This window comes from Lepidochelys kempii, chromosome 8, assembly GCF_965140285.1.
Source record: "Lepidochelys kempii isolate rLepKem1 chromosome 8, rLepKem1.hap1, whole genome shotgun sequence".
NCBI lineage: Eukaryota > Metazoa > Chordata > Testudines > Cheloniidae > Lepidochelys > Lepidochelys kempii.
Genome location: NC_136387.1, coordinates 108372425 through 108390027, shown reverse-complemented (window position 1 = coordinate 108390027; position 17603 = coordinate 108372425). Strand labels below are relative to the sequence as shown.

At 41.9% G+C, this 17603-nt stretch overlaps 1 protein-coding gene across 7 annotated transcripts in view; it reads left to right on the top strand.

The window, feature by feature from the left end:
• CFAP57 (cilia and flagella associated protein 57) overlaps positions 1–17603 on the top strand; it is a 154078-nt gene that overhangs the window by 116445 nt on the left and 20030 nt on the right. For 5 of the 7 annotated variants that reach the window (XM_078854149.1, XM_073358043.1, XM_073358036.1 and 2 more), the window contains one exon: positions 17118–17250. The exons of the other annotated variants lie outside the window; for them this stretch is intronic. In XM_078854149.1, the coding sequence (XP_078710275.1) occupies positions 17118–17250 (133 nt within the window). The remainder of the gene's footprint in view (positions 1–17117; positions 17251–17603) is intronic. 7 annotated transcript variants of the gene reach the window in all.

Here is a 17603-nt window from a genome sequence, read left to right as displayed (position 1 = left end):
TCTGTGTTTGGGAAGAGGTCATTCTCCATCAAAATGCTCAGTATGCTCTGTGTTCATGACACAAGTGAAGGAGAGGCAAAATAGCCTGCAGGCAAATAGAGGCAGCTAAAAGGAGAGTTTTGGAGGGACTAGCTGCAGACTCTGTGTTGGGTGGTAATGGGACTTGGTGAGTGGTGTGTTTGGCCTGTCTGAGCATAGTTTGGTTGACTGTTTGTTGTTCTCTATGTATGTGGTGTAGGCTCTGAGTAAGCAGGCTGCCTTGCCAAAGGCTGCCAGGCTCTAACCCTTCAAGAATTTCTTCTCTTCATGTCCTTTGACTCCTTGATTAATTTTGTTCTCAATATCTTGATTTTTTGCTGAGTTCTCATATCTTCTCTTTTTACCCTCCACTTTTGCTATTAGTTTAACCCGCTCCTAACTACTCTAGCCCAAGGAAATTGATCCCTCCTCTTACTGAGGTCATCCAAATTATACAGCTCCCTCTCCCTTTAGAAAGTGGACCAGTGCTCCACAAAACCAAAACCCTATGCCCTACACCACTTACTAGTCAGATATTCCAGAATTTCTGCCTTCTGTCTTCCTTTATTTGTGGGACAGGAAGGATCTCCAAGAAGATCACTTAGACATTCTTCTGTACACTTACAACTTCCCTGAAGTCATCTATTATCTGCAAGATATGCCATGACACAGTGTCATTATTGCTGTTTGTGATGTGCTTGCTGTTTGATTGAAATATACCGTGTGGTCTGTTTGTTTGGGGGACCGTGTGCCAAGCCTAGGGGCCTGCTAGGCAAGGCTGAGAGCTTCTTAACGAGGTTTTGATCCCTAAGCCCTTTAGCACCCATCAACCCTTAGCCAGGGGGTGGGACTACTCAGGAAGACCAGGGCTTTAAAAAGCCCACTCCTAAGCGACCAGAGGAGCTAGTGAATAGGAGCGGATAACACAGGAGTTTTGCAAGGGAGTTCTCCAGTGAAGGAGGAATGATTACGTGACCCTTGGGGTAAGTGTTGTCTGTAGTGTGCGTGTTTAGAGGGGAAGTGTGAAGGGGGGCTAGGTACATTTAACATTCTTGACACTTAAAGCCAAAAACACCCTCTGATAAAAACAAAACATCAACAAAGGAATAAGCTGCAGGAGTAAAAAGAGAATGCAGACAGAAGTCCAGCAACAGAGTGGGGGCTATCCAGTTTATTGCACCCAGTGCAGCATGTATGATTACCTGCGCTATGAGCAGGTGGTGTATGTGTGCATTCGGTGCAAGGAGCTCCTGGCCCTCAGAGACCGTGTATGGGCTTTGGAGGCCAGGGTGGCAGAACTGGAGGAGCTAAGGGAGGCAGAGAGCTATGCTGATGAGGCTTTCTGGGACACTGTAGATTTGTCCCACCTCTGGTCAGACAGCCCCTGCACTGTTAAGGAAGATGAAAGGCTCAGGGAAGGAGAACATCCAACAGGAGCAGAGGGAAACGATCACATAGTTGGGACCCTCCTTCCAGATGATGTCGTGGTATCCTCTTGCACTCTGGGAGAGGGAATTCCAGTTATTAGGAAGAGACAGGTATTAGTAATGGGCTATTTGATCATTACAAACATAGATAACTGAGTTTGCAATGACCAGGAGAACGCATGGTGACTTGCCTACCTGGTGCAAAGGTTACGGATCTCTTGAGACATCTAGATAGACTTATGTGTAGTTCTGGGGAGGAACCGGTGGTCATGGTACATGTAGGAACCAGTGACATAGGGAAGGATAGGAGAGAGGTCCTGCAGGCCAAATTTAGGCTTCTAGGTAAGAGATTGATGTCCAGGACCTCCATGGTAGAATTCTCTGAAATGCTTCCAGTTCCACGTGCAGGGTCAGTTAGACAGGCAGAACTTCAGGGTCTCAATGCGTGGATGAGGCAATGGTGTAGGGAGGAGGGGTTTAGATTTATTAGGAACTGGGGAAACTTTTGGGAAAGGGGGAGTCTATACAGGAAGGATGGGCTCCACCTAAACCAAAATGGAACCAGATTGCTGGCACTTAAAATTAAAAAGGTCGTAAAGCAGTTTTTAAACTAAGGGCTGGGGGAAAGCCGAGAGGTGTGGAGGACCATGTGGTTTGGACAGATACATCCCTTAGTGGAGCATCTATTAATGGAGATTCTCTGTGTCCTAATAAGGAGGAGAGGATGGAAGATGATAAAATACTGGTAGGATCTGATGAGAAACAGTCAAATGAAAAGGAGTCCCATTCAATTACATCATGTAATGGCAGACAGCTAAAAAGTGACAAGTTTTTAAAGTGCTTATATACAAATGCTAGAAGTCTAAATAATAAGATGGGTGAACTAGAGTGCCTGTGGATATTAATATAATAGGCATCACAAAAACTTGGTGGAATGAGGATAGTCAATGGAACATAGTAATACCAGGGTATAAAATATATCAGAAGGACAGAACAGGTCGTGCTTGTGGGGGAGTGGCACTATATGTGAAAGAAAGCGTAGAATCAAATGACGTAAAAATCTTAAATGAACCAAACTGTACCATAGAATCTCTATGGATAGTAATTCCATGCTCTAATAATAAGCAGTAGAGATCTATTACTGACCACCTGACCAGAATGGTGGTAGTGACTGTGAAATGCTCAGGGAGATTAGAGAGGCTATAAAAATAAAAAACTCAATAATAATAATGGGGGATTTCAACTATCCCCCTATTGACTGGGTACATGTCACCTCAGAATGGGATGCAGAGATAAAGTTTCTTGCGACCTTAAATGACTGCTTCTTGGAGCAGTTAGTCCTGGAACCCACAAGAAGAGAGGCAATTCTTGATTTAGTCCTAACTGGAGTGCAGGATCTGGTCCAATAGGTGAATATATCTGAACCGCTTAGTAATAATGACCATAATATAATTAAATGTAACATCCCTTGTGGCAGGGAAAACACCACAGCAGCCCAACACTGTAGCAATTAATTTCAGAAAGGGGGACAACACAAAATTGAGAAACTTAGTTAAACAGAAATTAAAAAGTACAGTGCCAAAAGTGAAATCTCTGCAAGGTGCATGGAAACTTTTTAAAGACATCATAATACAGGCTCAACTTAGATGTATACCCCAAATTAAAAAACATAGAGAACCAAAAAAGTGCCGCTGTGCCTAAACAACAAAGTAAAGGAATCAGTGAAAGGCAAAAAGGCATCCTTTAAAAAGTGGAAGTTAAATCCTAGTGTGGAGAACAGAAAGGAGCATAAACTCTGGCAAATGAAACATAAAAATATAATTAGAAAGGCCAAAAAAGAATTTGAGGAACAGCCACCCAAAGACTCAAAAAGTAGTAGCAAAATTGTTTTTAACTACCTCAGAAGCAGGAAGCCTGCTAAACAACCACTGGGGGCCACTGGACGATCAAGATGCTAAAGGCCATTGCAGAGAAATTAAATGAATTCTTTGCATCAGTCTTCACAGCTGAGGATGTGAGGGAGATTCCGAAACCTAAGCCATTCTTTTTAGGTGACAAATCTGAGAAACTGTCCCAGATTGAGGTGTCATTAGAGGAAGTTTTGGAACAAATTGATAAACTAAACAGTAATAAGTCACCATGACCAGATGTTATTCACCCAAGAGTTCTGAAGGAACTCAAATGTGAAATTGCAGAACTACTAAATGTTGTCTGTAACCCATCACTTAAATCAGCTTCTGTACCAAATGACTGGAAGATAGCTAATAGCTATAGCTAATAGCTCACTAATTTTGATATGGATAGAGCCCTCTTTAATGTTTTTAATGAAGTAAATGCTAATGGAAACTGCTTGATCATGGGAGACTTTAACTTCCCAGATATAGACTGGGAGGACAAGTGCTAGTAATAATAATAGGGCTCAGATTTTCCTAGATGCGATAGCTGATGGATTCCTTCATCAAGTAGTTCCTGAACCGACAAGAGGGGATGCCATTTTAGATTTGGTTTTGGTGAGTAGTGAGGACCTCATAGAAGAAATGGTTGTAGGGGACAACCTTGGTTCAAGTGATCATGAGCTAATTCAGTTCAAACTGAATGGAAGGATAAACAAAAATAAATCTGGTTTCAGAGTAACAGCCGTGTTAGTCTGTATTCGCAAAAAGAAAAGGAGTACTTGTGGCACCTTAGAGACTAACCAATTTATTTGAGCATAAGCTTTCGTGAGCTACAGCTCACTTCATTGGATGCTGTGACTAGGGTTTTTGATTTCAAAAGGGCTGACTTTCGAAAATTAAGGAAATTAGTTATGGAAGTGGATTGGACTGAAGAATTTATGGATCTAAAGGCAGAGGAGGCCTGGGATTACTTCAAGTCAAAGCTGCAGAAGCTATCGGAAACCTGCATCCCAAGAAAGGGGAAAAAATTCATAGGCAGGAGTTGTAGACCAAGCTGGATGAGCAAGCGTCTCAGAGAGGTGATTAAGAAAAAGCAGAAAGTTTACAGCGAGTGGAAGATGGGAGGGATCAGCAAGGAAAGCTACCTTTTTGAGGTCACAACATGTAGAAATAAAGTGAGAGAGGCTAAAAGTCAAGTAGAGTTGGACCTTGCAAAGGGAATTAAAAGCAATAGTAAAAGGTTCTACAGCCGTATAAATAAGAAGAAAACAAGGAAAGAAGAAGTGGGACTGCTAAACACTGAGGATGGAGTAGAGGTTAAGGATAATCTAGGCATGGCCCAATATCTAAACAAATACTTTGCCTCAGTCTTTAATGAGGCTAATGAGGATCTTAGGGAAAATGGTAACATGACAAATGGGAGTGAGGATATGGAGGTAGATATTACCATATCTGAGGTGGAAGCGAAACTCGAACAGCTTAATGGGACTAAATTGGGGGGCCCAGATAATCTTCATCCACGAATATTAAAGGAATTGGCACATGAAATTGCAAGATCATTAGCAAGAATTTTTAATGAATCTGTAAACTCAGGGGTTGTACCGTATGACTGGAGAATTGCTAACATAGTTCCTATTTTTAAGAAAGCGAAAAAAAGTGATCCGGGTAACTACAGGCCTGTTAGTTTGACATCTGCAGTATGCAAGGTCTTGGAAAAAATTTTGAAGGAGAAAGTAGTTAAGGACATTGAGGTCAATGGTAAATGGGACAAAATACAACATGGTTTTACAAAAGGTAGATCGTGCCAAACCAACCTGATCTCCTTCTTTGAGAAAGTAACAGATTTTTAGAGAAAGGAAATGCAGTGGATCTAATTTACCTAGATTTCAGTAAAGCGTTTGATACCGTGCCACATGGGGAATTATTAGTTAAATTGGAAAAGGTGGGGATCAGTATGAAAATTGAAAGGCGGATAAGGAATTGGTTAAAGGGGAGACTACAGCGGGTCATACTGAAAGGTGAACTGTCAGGCTGGAGGGAGGTTACCAGTGGAGTTCCTCAGGGATCGGTTTTGGGACCAATCTTATTTAATCTTTTTATTACTGACCTCGGCACAAAAAGTGAGTGTGCGCTAATAAAGTTTGCGGATGATACAAAGCTGGGAGGTATTGCCAATTTAGAGAAGGACCAGGCTATCATATAGGAGGATCTGGATGACCTTGTAAATTGGACTAATAGTAAAAGGATGAAATTTAATAGTGAGAAGTGTAAGGTCATGCATTTAGGGATTAATAACAAGAATTTTAGTTATAAACTGGGGATGCATCAATTAGAAGTAACGGAGGAGGAGAAGGGCCTTGGAGTATTGGTTGACCACAGGATGACTATAAGCTGCCAATGTGATATGGCCGTGAAAAAAGCTAATGCGGTCTTTGGATGCATCAGGCGAGGTATTTCCAGTAGGGATAAGGAGGTGTTAGTACTGTTATACAAGGCACTGGTGAGACCTCATCTGGAATACTGTGTGCAGTTCTGGTCTCCCATGTTTAAGAAGGATGAATTCAAACTGGAACAGGTACAGAGAAGGGCTTCTAGGATGATCCGAGGAATGGAAAACGTGTCTTATGAAAGGAGACTCAAGGAGCTTGCCTTGTTTAGCCTAACAAAAATAAAGTCGATAAGTTTATGGAGGAGATGGTATGATGGGATAACATGATTTTGGCATTAATTGATCTTTAACTATTCATGGTAAATAGGCCCAATGGCCTGTGATGGGATGTTAGATGGGGTGGGATCTGAGTTACTACAGAGAATTCTTTCCTGGGTATCTGGCTGGTGAATCTTGCCCACATGCTCAGGGTTCAGCTGGTCGCCATATTTGGGGTTGGGAAGGAATTTTCCTCCAGGGCAGATTGGAAGAGGCTCTGGGGGGTTTTCGCCTTCCTCTGTAGCATGGGGCATGGGTCACTTGCTGGAGGATTCTCTGTACCTTGAAGTCTTTAAACCATGATTTGAGGACTTCTGCAGCTCAGACATAGGTGAGAGGTTTATTGCAGGAGTGGGTGGGTGAGATTCTGTGGCCTGCATTGTGCAGGAGGTCAGACTAGATGATCATAATGGTCCCTTCTGACCTTAATATCTATGAGTCTATGTTATCACTCAAGAAAGAGATCTTGAAGTCATTGTGGATAGTTCTCTGAAAACATCCACTCAAGGTGCAGCGGCAGTCAAAAAAGTGAACAGAATGTTTTGGAATCATTAAGAAAGGAATAGATAATGAGACAGAAAATATCATATTGCCTCTATGTCAATCCATGGTACACCCACATCTTGAATACTGCATGCAGATTTCGTTGCCCCATCTCAAAAAAGATATATTGGAATTGGAGAAGGTTCATAAAAGGGCAGCAAATATGATTAGGGGTATGGAACAGCTTCCATATGAGGAGAGATTAATAGGACTGGGACTTTTAAGCTTGGAAAAGAGACGACTGAGGTAGGATATGATAGATGTCTATAAAATCATGACTGGTATGGAGGAAGGAAGGAAGGAAGTGTTATTGACTCCTTCTCATGACACAAGAACTAGGGGTCAACAAATGAAATTAATAGACAGCAAGTTTAAAGCAAACAAAAGGAAGTATTTCTTCACACAATGCACAGTCAACCTATGGAACTTTTTGCCAGAGAATGTTGTGAATGCCAAGACTATAACAGTGTTCAAAAAAGAACTAGATAAATTCATGGAGGATAGGTCTATCAATGGTTATTAGCCAGGGTGGGCAGAAATGGGGTCCCTAGACTCTGTTCGTCAGAAGCTGGGAATGGGCAACAGGGGATGGATCGCTTGATGATTACCTGTTCTGTTCATTCCCTCTGAAGCACCTGGCATTGGCCACTGTTGGAAGATGGGGTACTGGGCTAGATGGACCTTTGGTTTGACTCAGTATGGCCATTCTTATGTTAGGTGTTGTTGGACATAAGGCTGATAGTTTTTGCCAATCTGGAGTATGAATACCATGGAGAAAGTCACTTCTGGAACCCACACAATGGATTCCTTTCACAGGGGCCAAATTGGACTGAGTTATCAGCACAGTCTTTCTGCCACAGGAAAGCTTTATGAAAATAAGGTTGTCTGTACTTCTCCTCCATCATTCTCCAGAACATATGGTCTTCTAAGGGCTCTTACATCAACCACCTCTGTAATACTATATGTTCGTCTTTGAATGAGAGTGTTGCGACATTAGTTAGTGCACGAGTACAAACCTAGTATAGAGAACATGTGTAGGAAGTTAGTGATTCCCTGGCAGGTGATGGGGCGGGTATATCCTTGAACTCTCCTATGCCCTCAATAATAGTCACTTCAGTTGCATCCTGTCCAGGCCTGAGGCCTCATTTGGACAACAGTTTGGTGATAAGAGATCACTGATCACCAGCAGAAAGGACATTGCACATTAATATACTAGAACTGAGGACCATAAAGTGGCCTCTAAAATAGTTCTTAATTTAGATCAGACACATAGTGGTTTGGGTGGCAACAGACAATATGACAGCACTCATTGTACTAGTTGAGCAAACAGGGAGAGACTTATTTCTCTCAGTTGTGCAGGAAAGCAGTGTCTCTTTAGGAATACTGTATAGAGCAGGACATTCACCCAGTGACAATTCACATGGTCTGGGAAAACAACCACCTCACAAATAACTTGAGCAGGATAATCTCTCAATCCACGACTGGTCCCTGGAGGATTTCTTGGTGATTTAAATCTTCAAACTGTGGGGTAATCCATAATAAAACTGGTTTCTGAGTAGCAGCCATGTTAGTCTGTATCTGCAAAAAGAAAAGGAGTACTTGTGGCATCTTAGAGACTAACCAATTTATTTGAGCACAAGCTTTTGTGAGCTACAGCTCACTTCATCGGATGCATGCAGTGGAAAACTATTTGCATCCAAGCACAACAAAAAATGTTTGAGGTTTTGATGAAGGGCAGGGAGAGACAAGGAGTCAATATCGGATGCTTTTTTGATAAATTGGCATCAAGGTCTCATGTATGTATTTCCACAATTTCCTCTCTCCAAGAGAGTGATAAAATAATTAACAGAAGAGATCCCAAATGATCTTAATAGTACTACCTTGAACCAAAAAACAGTGGTGTCTGGATTTATCACCTGTCCAGGGGAATATATAGGCTTTTCTCTGGACTTCTTGTCACAAAAGCAAGGGAAGATGTATCACTGAGTTCCTCAGTTTCCTCACATCAGTGCTTGGGTAATAGGACTCTGGGACTTTTTAAGCCATCTTTTTCATTAGAAGTGCAAAATGTTTCAGTTAATTCAAGAATGTACGAATGTTATGCTCATAAATAGAAAACAACTTTATTATGGATTAATATCAGTAACGTAGATTCTTATATAGCACCTAAAAACTATATCCTAGAATATTTATTATATCTCAAGAGGAAGGGTCACTCATTGCCCTCTGTTAAGGTCCATCTGTGTGTAACTTCAGCATACTGTGTTCCTGTAGACAATAAATGAGTGTTTGTTCATGTTGTAATTAAGAAATTCTTTAAAGGTCTTAATAATCTGTATCCACTGGTGAGAGACCCTGTACCTTCTTTGGCTCTAATTTAGTTTTTATACAATGGATGCAACACCATTTGAACTCGCAGGATTGCACATTTTTCCATTTACCTATTATAAAAGCTTTGTTTAATAGATAGTGCCCTCAGCAAGATGAATAAGCAAGTTACATGTGTTAATGGCAGAGCCACCTTTTTACTGTCCTTTATAAAGACAAAGTAACATTGCATACTCACCCAAGGCTTTTGCTTACGGTGATATCTGATTTTTATATTAATCGATTAATTTATTGGTGTTTTTTGCCAAATCTCATACCTATATGGGTGAGGCTAAACTGCATATATTAGATGCCAGAGGGTTTTAGCATGCTATTTGGACAGAACTAATCATTTCAGACAATCACCCAGTAAGGTAATCTCTTATAAGGAAAGAAACAAAGGCCGAGCTGTTATTGTTCAAACTCTATTTAAATGAGTGAGACTCTATATTAAAGAAGTGTATACACTAATGACTGTCCCACTTCCTGAAGCAGTTAGAGCACACTCTTCTACAGCAAAAAGAAAAGGAGTACTTGTGGCACCTTAGAGACCTACCAATTTATTTGAGCATGAGCTTTCGTGAGCTACAGCTCACTTCATCGGATGCATGCCGTGGAAACTGCAGCAGACTTTATTTATACACAGAGAATATGAAAAAATACCTCCTCCCACCCCACTGTCCTGCTGGTAATAGCTTATCTACAGTGATCAAGTGATCGGTATCAAGTGGAGTGCCCCAAGGGTCGGTCCTGGGGCCGGTTTTATTCAATATCTTCATAAATGATCTGGAGGATGGTGTGGATTGCACTCTCAGCAAATTTGCGGATGATACTAAACTCGGAGGAGTGGTAGATACGCTGGAGGGGAGGGATAGGATACAGAAGGACCTAGACCAATTGGAAGATTGGGCCAAAAGGAATCTGATGAGGTTCAATAAGGATAAGTGCAGGGTCCTGCACTTAGGACGGAAGAACCCAATGCACAGCTACAGACTAGGGACCGAATGGCTAGGCAGCAGTTCTGCAGAAAAGGACCTAGGGGTGACAGTGGACGAGAAGCTGGATATGAGTCAGCAGTGTGCCCTTGTTGCCAAGAAGGCCAATGGCATTTTGGGATGTATAAGTAGGGGCATAGCGAGCAGATCGAGGGACGTGATCGTTCCCCTCTATTCGACATTGGTGAGGCCTCATCTGGAGTACTGTGTCCAGTTTTGGGCCCCACACTTCAAGAAGGATGTGGATAAATTGGAGAGAGTCCAGCGAAGGGCAACAAAAATGATTAGGGGACTGGAACACATGAGTTATGAGGAGAGGCTGAGGGAGCTGGGATTGTTTAGCCTGCAGAAGAGAAGAATGAGGGGGGATTTGATAGCTGCTTTCAACTACCTGAAAGGGGGTTCCAAAGAGGATGGCTCTAGACTGTTCTCAATGGTAGCAGATGACAGAACGAGGAGTAATGGTCTCAAGTTGCAGTGGGGGAGGTTTAGATTGGATATTAGGAAAAACTTTTTCACTAAGAGGGTGGTGAAACACTGCAATGCGTTACCTAGGGAGGTGGTAGAATCTCCTTCCTTAGAGGTTTTTAAGGTCAGGCTTGACAAAGCCCTGGCTGGGATGATTTAACTGGGAATTGGTCCTGCTTTGAGCAGGGGGTTGGACTAGATGACCTTCTGGGGTCCCTTCCAACCCTGATATTCTATGATTCTATGATTCTATGATCATCAGGTGGGCCATTTCCAGCACAAATCCAGGTTTTCTCACCCTCCACCCCCCACACAGATTCACTCTCCTGCTGGTGATAGCCCATCCAAAGTGACAACTCTTTACACAATGTGCATGATAATAAAGTTGGGCTATTTCCTGCACAAATCCAGGTTCTCTCACCCCCTCACCCCCCTCCCAAAAACCACACACACAAACTCACTATCCTGCTGGTAATAGCTCATCCAAAGTGACCATTCTCCCTACAATGTGCATAATTAAGGTGGGCCATTTCCAGCACAAATCCAGAAATGGCCCAACTTTATTATCATGCACATTGTGTAAAGAGTTGTCACTTTGGATGGGCTATCACCAGCAGGAGAGTGAATTTGTGTGGGGGGGTGGAGGGTGAGAAAACCTGGATTTGTGCTGGAAATGGCCCACCTGATGATCACTTTAGATAAGCTATTACCAGCAGGACAGTGGGGTGGGAGGAGGTATTTTTTCATATTCTCTGTGTATAAATAAAGTCTGCTGCAGTTTCCACGGCATGCATCCGATGAAGTGAGCTGTAGCTCACGAAAGCTCATGCTCAAATAAATTGGTTAGTCTCTAAGGTGCCACAAGTACTCCTTTTCTTTTTGCGAATACAGACTAACACGGCTGTTACTCTGAAACCTGTCTTCTACAGCAAAGGCATTCTCAATGGTTTTTACTAAACACATTCCTCTAGTGGAGATTTGCGTAGCAGCTCCATGGAGTTCAGTTCAGATGTTTACTAAGCACTATCCGTTAGACTTAGAGTCTAGATCAAATGCTAAGTTTTGTTCACAATCACTGAGGGGAGCGGTGAGGGAGGTACATAAGTGCTCCAACAGGCACTGCTAGCTAAGGTTCTACTGTCCAGCTGCACTGGTCAGAGCATCCCAGGAGTGTGAATATGCAGAGTCCATCTCAAAGAGCTCTGGTTACAGGTAAATAACCTTCAATTTATAATAAAACAAACAGCATTTGTGATTTCCATGGTAGCAAAGTTTCACAAGCCTGAATACCAAGCTATACTAACTCTATGGTGTTTATTTATTTAAAATCTGCATCCAGATTTTCTCAGGATGTTCGGTAACAGCTGGTGAATTTGCCCCTTGGTTGCAAAATCTTGTTTATGAGGAATCTTTGTGCTGTCTAAAACAAAATAAACCTAGGGCCAATGGAACCAAATTCCTCATGTCCTCCTAAGTTAGAGTGTCCAGTGCCCCATAGCAGCAACTTGAGAGACACTACCTCCTTAGCGCAGCCCTGCCACTTGATCTTCTTCCTCAAACCTCACCCCTCCCCCCAATAGTACTTTCCCCACTATCACTTCAACCTGCTTCGTCAGGTTCCATATACCCCAATCCCTTTCCTTGTGGCCCTTCTCCATTCCATTAACTCCTTTGTTTTTAGCCCTTTTATAGTAATCCTCCTGCAGCCCCAGGCAGCTTTCTTATCTTTCCAGGCACTGTTGCTATTTCCTTTTCCCCTGTCTGGAGAAAGCTAGAGGTTTTCTTCTGGCACAGGAATAAATCATTTCAAACGGTACCCTGTGCCCCTCCTGACAGATATACAGTGAAAGATGGTGCTGACCCAGATGGCATCCCAGTTCAGTAAGCCTTACCTCTGTACTAGATAAATTGGTTGAAATGATAAAAACAGAATAGTAAAACATCTGAAAGATCATGATATGATAGGGTGTAACCAGCTTGATCTCTGCAAAGGAAAATGTCTCATTATTCTATTAGAATTCATAGATTTTAAGGCCAGAAGGGACTGTTATGATCATCTAGTCTGACCTTCTGCATAACACAGGCCACAGAGCCTCATGCAGTCACTTCTGGTTGAGTTAAAGCAGATCTTTTAGAAAGATGGAGGCTTGATTTAAAGTCTTCAAATGATGGGGAAGCCACCCACATCCCTACGTAAGTTGTTCCAAAGGTTAATTACCCTGACAGTTAAAAAATTGTGCTGTATTTTTAGTCTGAATATGTCTAACTTCAGCTTTGTACTTGGAGCTCTTGTTCAGTTGTTTGTCCAATTTAACTCCTAATTCCTTTTCAAGATACAGTATGACCTGCATTCTTTGTTCCTAGATGTATGACATTGCATTTGGCTGTATTAAAATACATATTTAAGTGAGCACACCTTGCCAACTGATTCAGATTGTTCTGTACACCTGCCCTGTCCCCATCATTATTGCCACTCTGCCAATCTTATTGTCATTTGTAAACTTTACTAGCCATGTTTTTATATTTTCTTCCAGATCATTGATAAAGATATTGAATAGCATTATTCCAAAGACAGATTCCTGCAGGATCCTACTAGCAATTATGGTTAGTCATTTATAATTACTTTTTGAGATTTATCAATTAACCAGTTTTTAATCCATCTCATCTGAACAACACTGCTTTTTATATAGTGCTACTTTGTTCATCAGTATGTCATGTTGGGACAAAGTCAAATGCCTTACAGAAGTCTAAGTATATTATGTAAACGCTATTAGATTTTATCAATCAAACTTGTAATCTTATCAAAAACAATATCAAATTTGCTTGACAACACCTTGGTTTGACTTGATACTGCATGACATTTTGATTAAAAAAACTGGAATGATATAAAATTAACATGGCACACATTAAATGGATTAAAAGCTGGCTAACTGATAGGTCTCAAAATGTAACTGAAAATGGGGAATCATCAACATATGCATATGTTTGTAGTGGGATCCCATTCTTGGCCCTGTGCTATTAATGGCCTAGAAGAAAAAACAAAATCATCACTGATAAAGTTTGCAGATGACACAAAAATTAGGGGACTGGTAAATAATGAAGTGGAGAGGTCACTGTTACAGAGCAATCTGAATCACTTGGTTAACTGGGTACAAGCAAACAGTGTTTTAATATGGCTACATGTAAACGTTTACGTCTAGGAACAAAGAATGTCGGCCATACTTACAGGATGGGAAACTGTCCTGGGAAGCAGTGACTCTGAAAAAGATTTGGGGGTCATGATGAATAATCAGATAAATAGGAGCTCCCAGTGTGAGGCTGTGGTCAAAAGAGCTAATGCAATCCTGGGATCCATAAACAGGGGAATCTTGAGTAGGAGTAGAGAGGTTATTTTACCTCTGTATTTGGAACTGATCCTGCTGTGGAATACTGTGCCGATTTGGTGTCCACAAGTCAAGAAGGATGTTGATAAATTAGAGAGGGTTCAGAGAAGAGCCACGAGAATGACTAAAATATTAGAAAATATGCTTTATAGTGATAGACTCAAATAGAAGGGTAAGGGCTGACTTGATTACAATCTATGAATAGCTATATGGCAACAAATATTTACTCACTGGCTCTTCAGTCTAGCAGAGAAAGGTATAACATGATCCAATGGTTTGAAATTGAAGCTAGCCAAATTCAGACAGGAAATAAGGTGTAAATGTTAACGGTGAGGGTAATTAACCACTGAACCAACTTACCAAGTGTCACGGTGGATTCTCCATTACTGACAATTTTTAGGTCAAGATTTGATGTTTTTCAAAAAGATCTGCTCTAGGAATTATTTTGGGGAAGTTCTCTTGCCTGTGCTATAGAGGAGGTCAGACTAGATTATCACAATGTTCCCTTCTGACCTTGGAATCTATGAATCTGTGACCTGTTCTCCATGCAGTCATACTGCTTGGATCTGTTTATGCCACCACCCTTATTCTTTCTTGATTGGTTTCAGAGTAACAGCTGTGTTAGTCTGTATTCGCAAAAAGAAAAGGAGTACTTGTGGCACCTTAGAGACTAACCAATTTATTTGAGCATGAGCTTTCGTGAGCTACAGCTCACTTCATCAGATGCATACCACGGTATGCATCCGATGAAGTGAGCTGTATTTCACGAAAGCTCATGCTCAAATAAATTGGTTAGTCTCTAAGGTGCCACAAGTACTCCTTTTCTTCTTTCTTGATTGTGTCCCAGATCATCGTTTACATCAGTGGTTCTCAAAGCCGGTCCACCGCTTCTTCAGGGAAAGCCCTTGGCAGGCCGGACCAGTTTGTTTACCTGCCACATCTGCAGGTTTGGCCAATTGCGGCTCCCACTGACCGCGGTTCGCCGCTCCAAACCAATGGGGGCTGCGGGAAGGGTGGCCAGCATGTCCCTTGGCCCACGCCACTTCCCGCAGCCCCCATTGGCCTGGAGCGGCGAATCACAGCCAGTGGGAGCCACAATCAGCCGAACCTGCGGACGCAGCAGGTAAACAAACCAGTCTGGCCCGCCAGGGGCTTTCCCTGAACAAACGGTGGACCGGCTTTGAGAACCACTGCTTTACATGATTTTGCCTCGAATGCATGTCAGACTAACCAGCCCAGTGTTACCTTTGATCGGCATGTGGTAGCTTTTTAACCCCTCTCTGGAATTTCCCTACTGTTCTTGTTTAAAATCAGCACTAATGGTTGATAGAGCTCCTTTGCCAATTCTTTAAATACTCTTGGGTGCAAGTTATCCAGTCCTGCTGATTTAAAAATGTTTAACTTTAATAGTTGCTTTTTAACATCTTCCCTTACAAGAGGCTACTTGAATGCCTTACAAGAGGCTACTAAAGAAACTAAGTAGTCAGGAGGGTAAGAGCTAAAGCATTGTCATTGATCAAAAACTGGCCAAGAGAAGGAAACAAAAGAATAGAAATAATCTATCAGTTTTCATCATGGCAAAGGTTAACACCAGGTGTCTCAAGCTTCCGTACTAGGTCCTGTGTTAAATATATGTATTAATGAGTTTGAAAGGTGGAGGTGAGTAATGAGGTAGCAAAATTTGCAGATTCTACAATGCTAATTAAGTTAGTCGAGATCAGAGAGAACTATGAGGAACATTAGAGAGACCTAAATAATATAGGTGAGTGGGCAACACAGTGGCAAACGACATTCATTGTTCATAAATGCAAAATAATATACATTGCAGGCGAAAAAATGAATTTTTCATACACGGGGCATGGTTCTAAATTAACTGTATCAACTCCAGAAAAGGACCTGGACCACTGTAGTTGGGTCAATGGAGACCTCTGCTCAATGTATAGCCGTGGTCAAAAAAACAAAACAGATGTTAGGATAAGAACATAAGAATGGTCATACTGGGTCAGACCAAAGGTCCATCTAGCTCAGTATCCTGTCTTCCAACAGTGGCTAATGCCAGGTGCTCCAGAGGGAATGAACAGAACAGTAACCATCAAGTGATCCATCCCCTGTTCCCCATTCCCAGCTTCTGGCAAACCGAGGCTAGGGACACCAACCCTGCCCATCTTGGCTAATAGCCATTGATGGACCTATCCTCCATGAATTTATCTAGTTCTTTTTAGAACCCTATTATAGTCTTGGTCTTCACAACATCCTCTAGCAAAGAGTTCCACATGTTGATGCATAAGGAATGCGGTAGTGAATAGTACAGAGAATATTATAATGCCTTTATATAAACCAGTGATGTGGCCTAATCTGTATACTGTGTGCAGGACTGTCACCCCATCTCAAAAAGAATATTGCAGAATTAGAGGGGGTTCAGTGAAGAGTGATAAGAATGATGAAGGGCCTAGAAAATTCCCACCAGAAGAAATTGAAAAGATGGGGTTTGAATTATCTTAGGAGAGGAATAACAGGAGACACAGCAGTATATAAAGTAATGAACAATCTAGAGGAGGTAGATCAAGAACTACAATTCTCCTTGTTTTGTAACACAAGACGACATTTATTGAAACTACAAAAGATGGCCACTACAAAACTGATAAAAGGAAATACATTTTCATTGAATGTGTAATTAGACTGGTACTGACTGCCACAGGAAGTTGCTGAGACCAAGAACTTAGCAATATTTAAAAAGGGATCAGACATTTACGTGAAGAACAAGAATATCCAGAGTTATTTTTATAACAAAAATGTCATGCTTCAGGCCCTAAACCAATCTCTAACTATTGGGGATCCGGATGAGCCCTAATATGGGGGGACAAATTATCTCATACCTGACTATTGCAAGGGTTTTTGTGCCTTCCCCTGAAGCATCTGGTACTGCCTACTCACTGAGAAAGACGTCTAAATTAGATGACTCTCAGGTCTGATCCAGTATAGCAATCCCTATGTTTCAGTTACAGCTCTGACCCATATGATACCCAGTATTCCTTCCTCCATGGGTATGGTGCTACGGACTGTTGACCCAGATGTAGGGTGACCAGACAAGACAAGAAAACAAGTAGGGTGACCAGATAGCTAGTGTGAAAAATTGGGACAGAGGGTTGCGGGGGTATAGATGTCTATATAAGACAAAGCCCCAACTATTGGGACTGTCCCTATAAAATCGGGACATCTGGTCTTCCTAATCAGAAGGTACCTAGTGCCCTTTCCCACAGTGATAGTGTGATACAAATATGTCAATTGAAAATCTGAGCATATTGTTGCTACAGGAAAATGTGAGCCTGATTAAGGAAATTAATGAATTGCGGAGGGAACTGAAGGTGACACGCACCCACGTGCATGATCTCCAATCAGCACTAGGACTAAACAGAAAAAACAAGAAGCAAGGGATCCCAGACACAGGTGATTATTACAGTTCTCCCTGTATCTCTCCATATTATCAGCTTTCATCTTAAAGCCTCCTGTCTCCCTTTGCCAGCATGTGAGTTTCTCTCCCTTTGGCTGGTATTAGTCATTAAACTCTCTGGTTGCCTGGAAGATGCCTATACAATGTACAGTGGTATTCAACTATTCACTTATTAAGCACTTCAGAGCCTTCTCCTTTAGATCTCTCTCCCTTGTCCCAAGAGATGCATGTCCTAGCTCTTTCTTCAAGAGTAAATAGAGCCTGGCTAGCTGGTGTGACGGGTTGGATCACAGAAACCCCCTGGGGGTTGCTACCTGATGTGCCAAGACTACTTCTGCTCCTGCTTGCT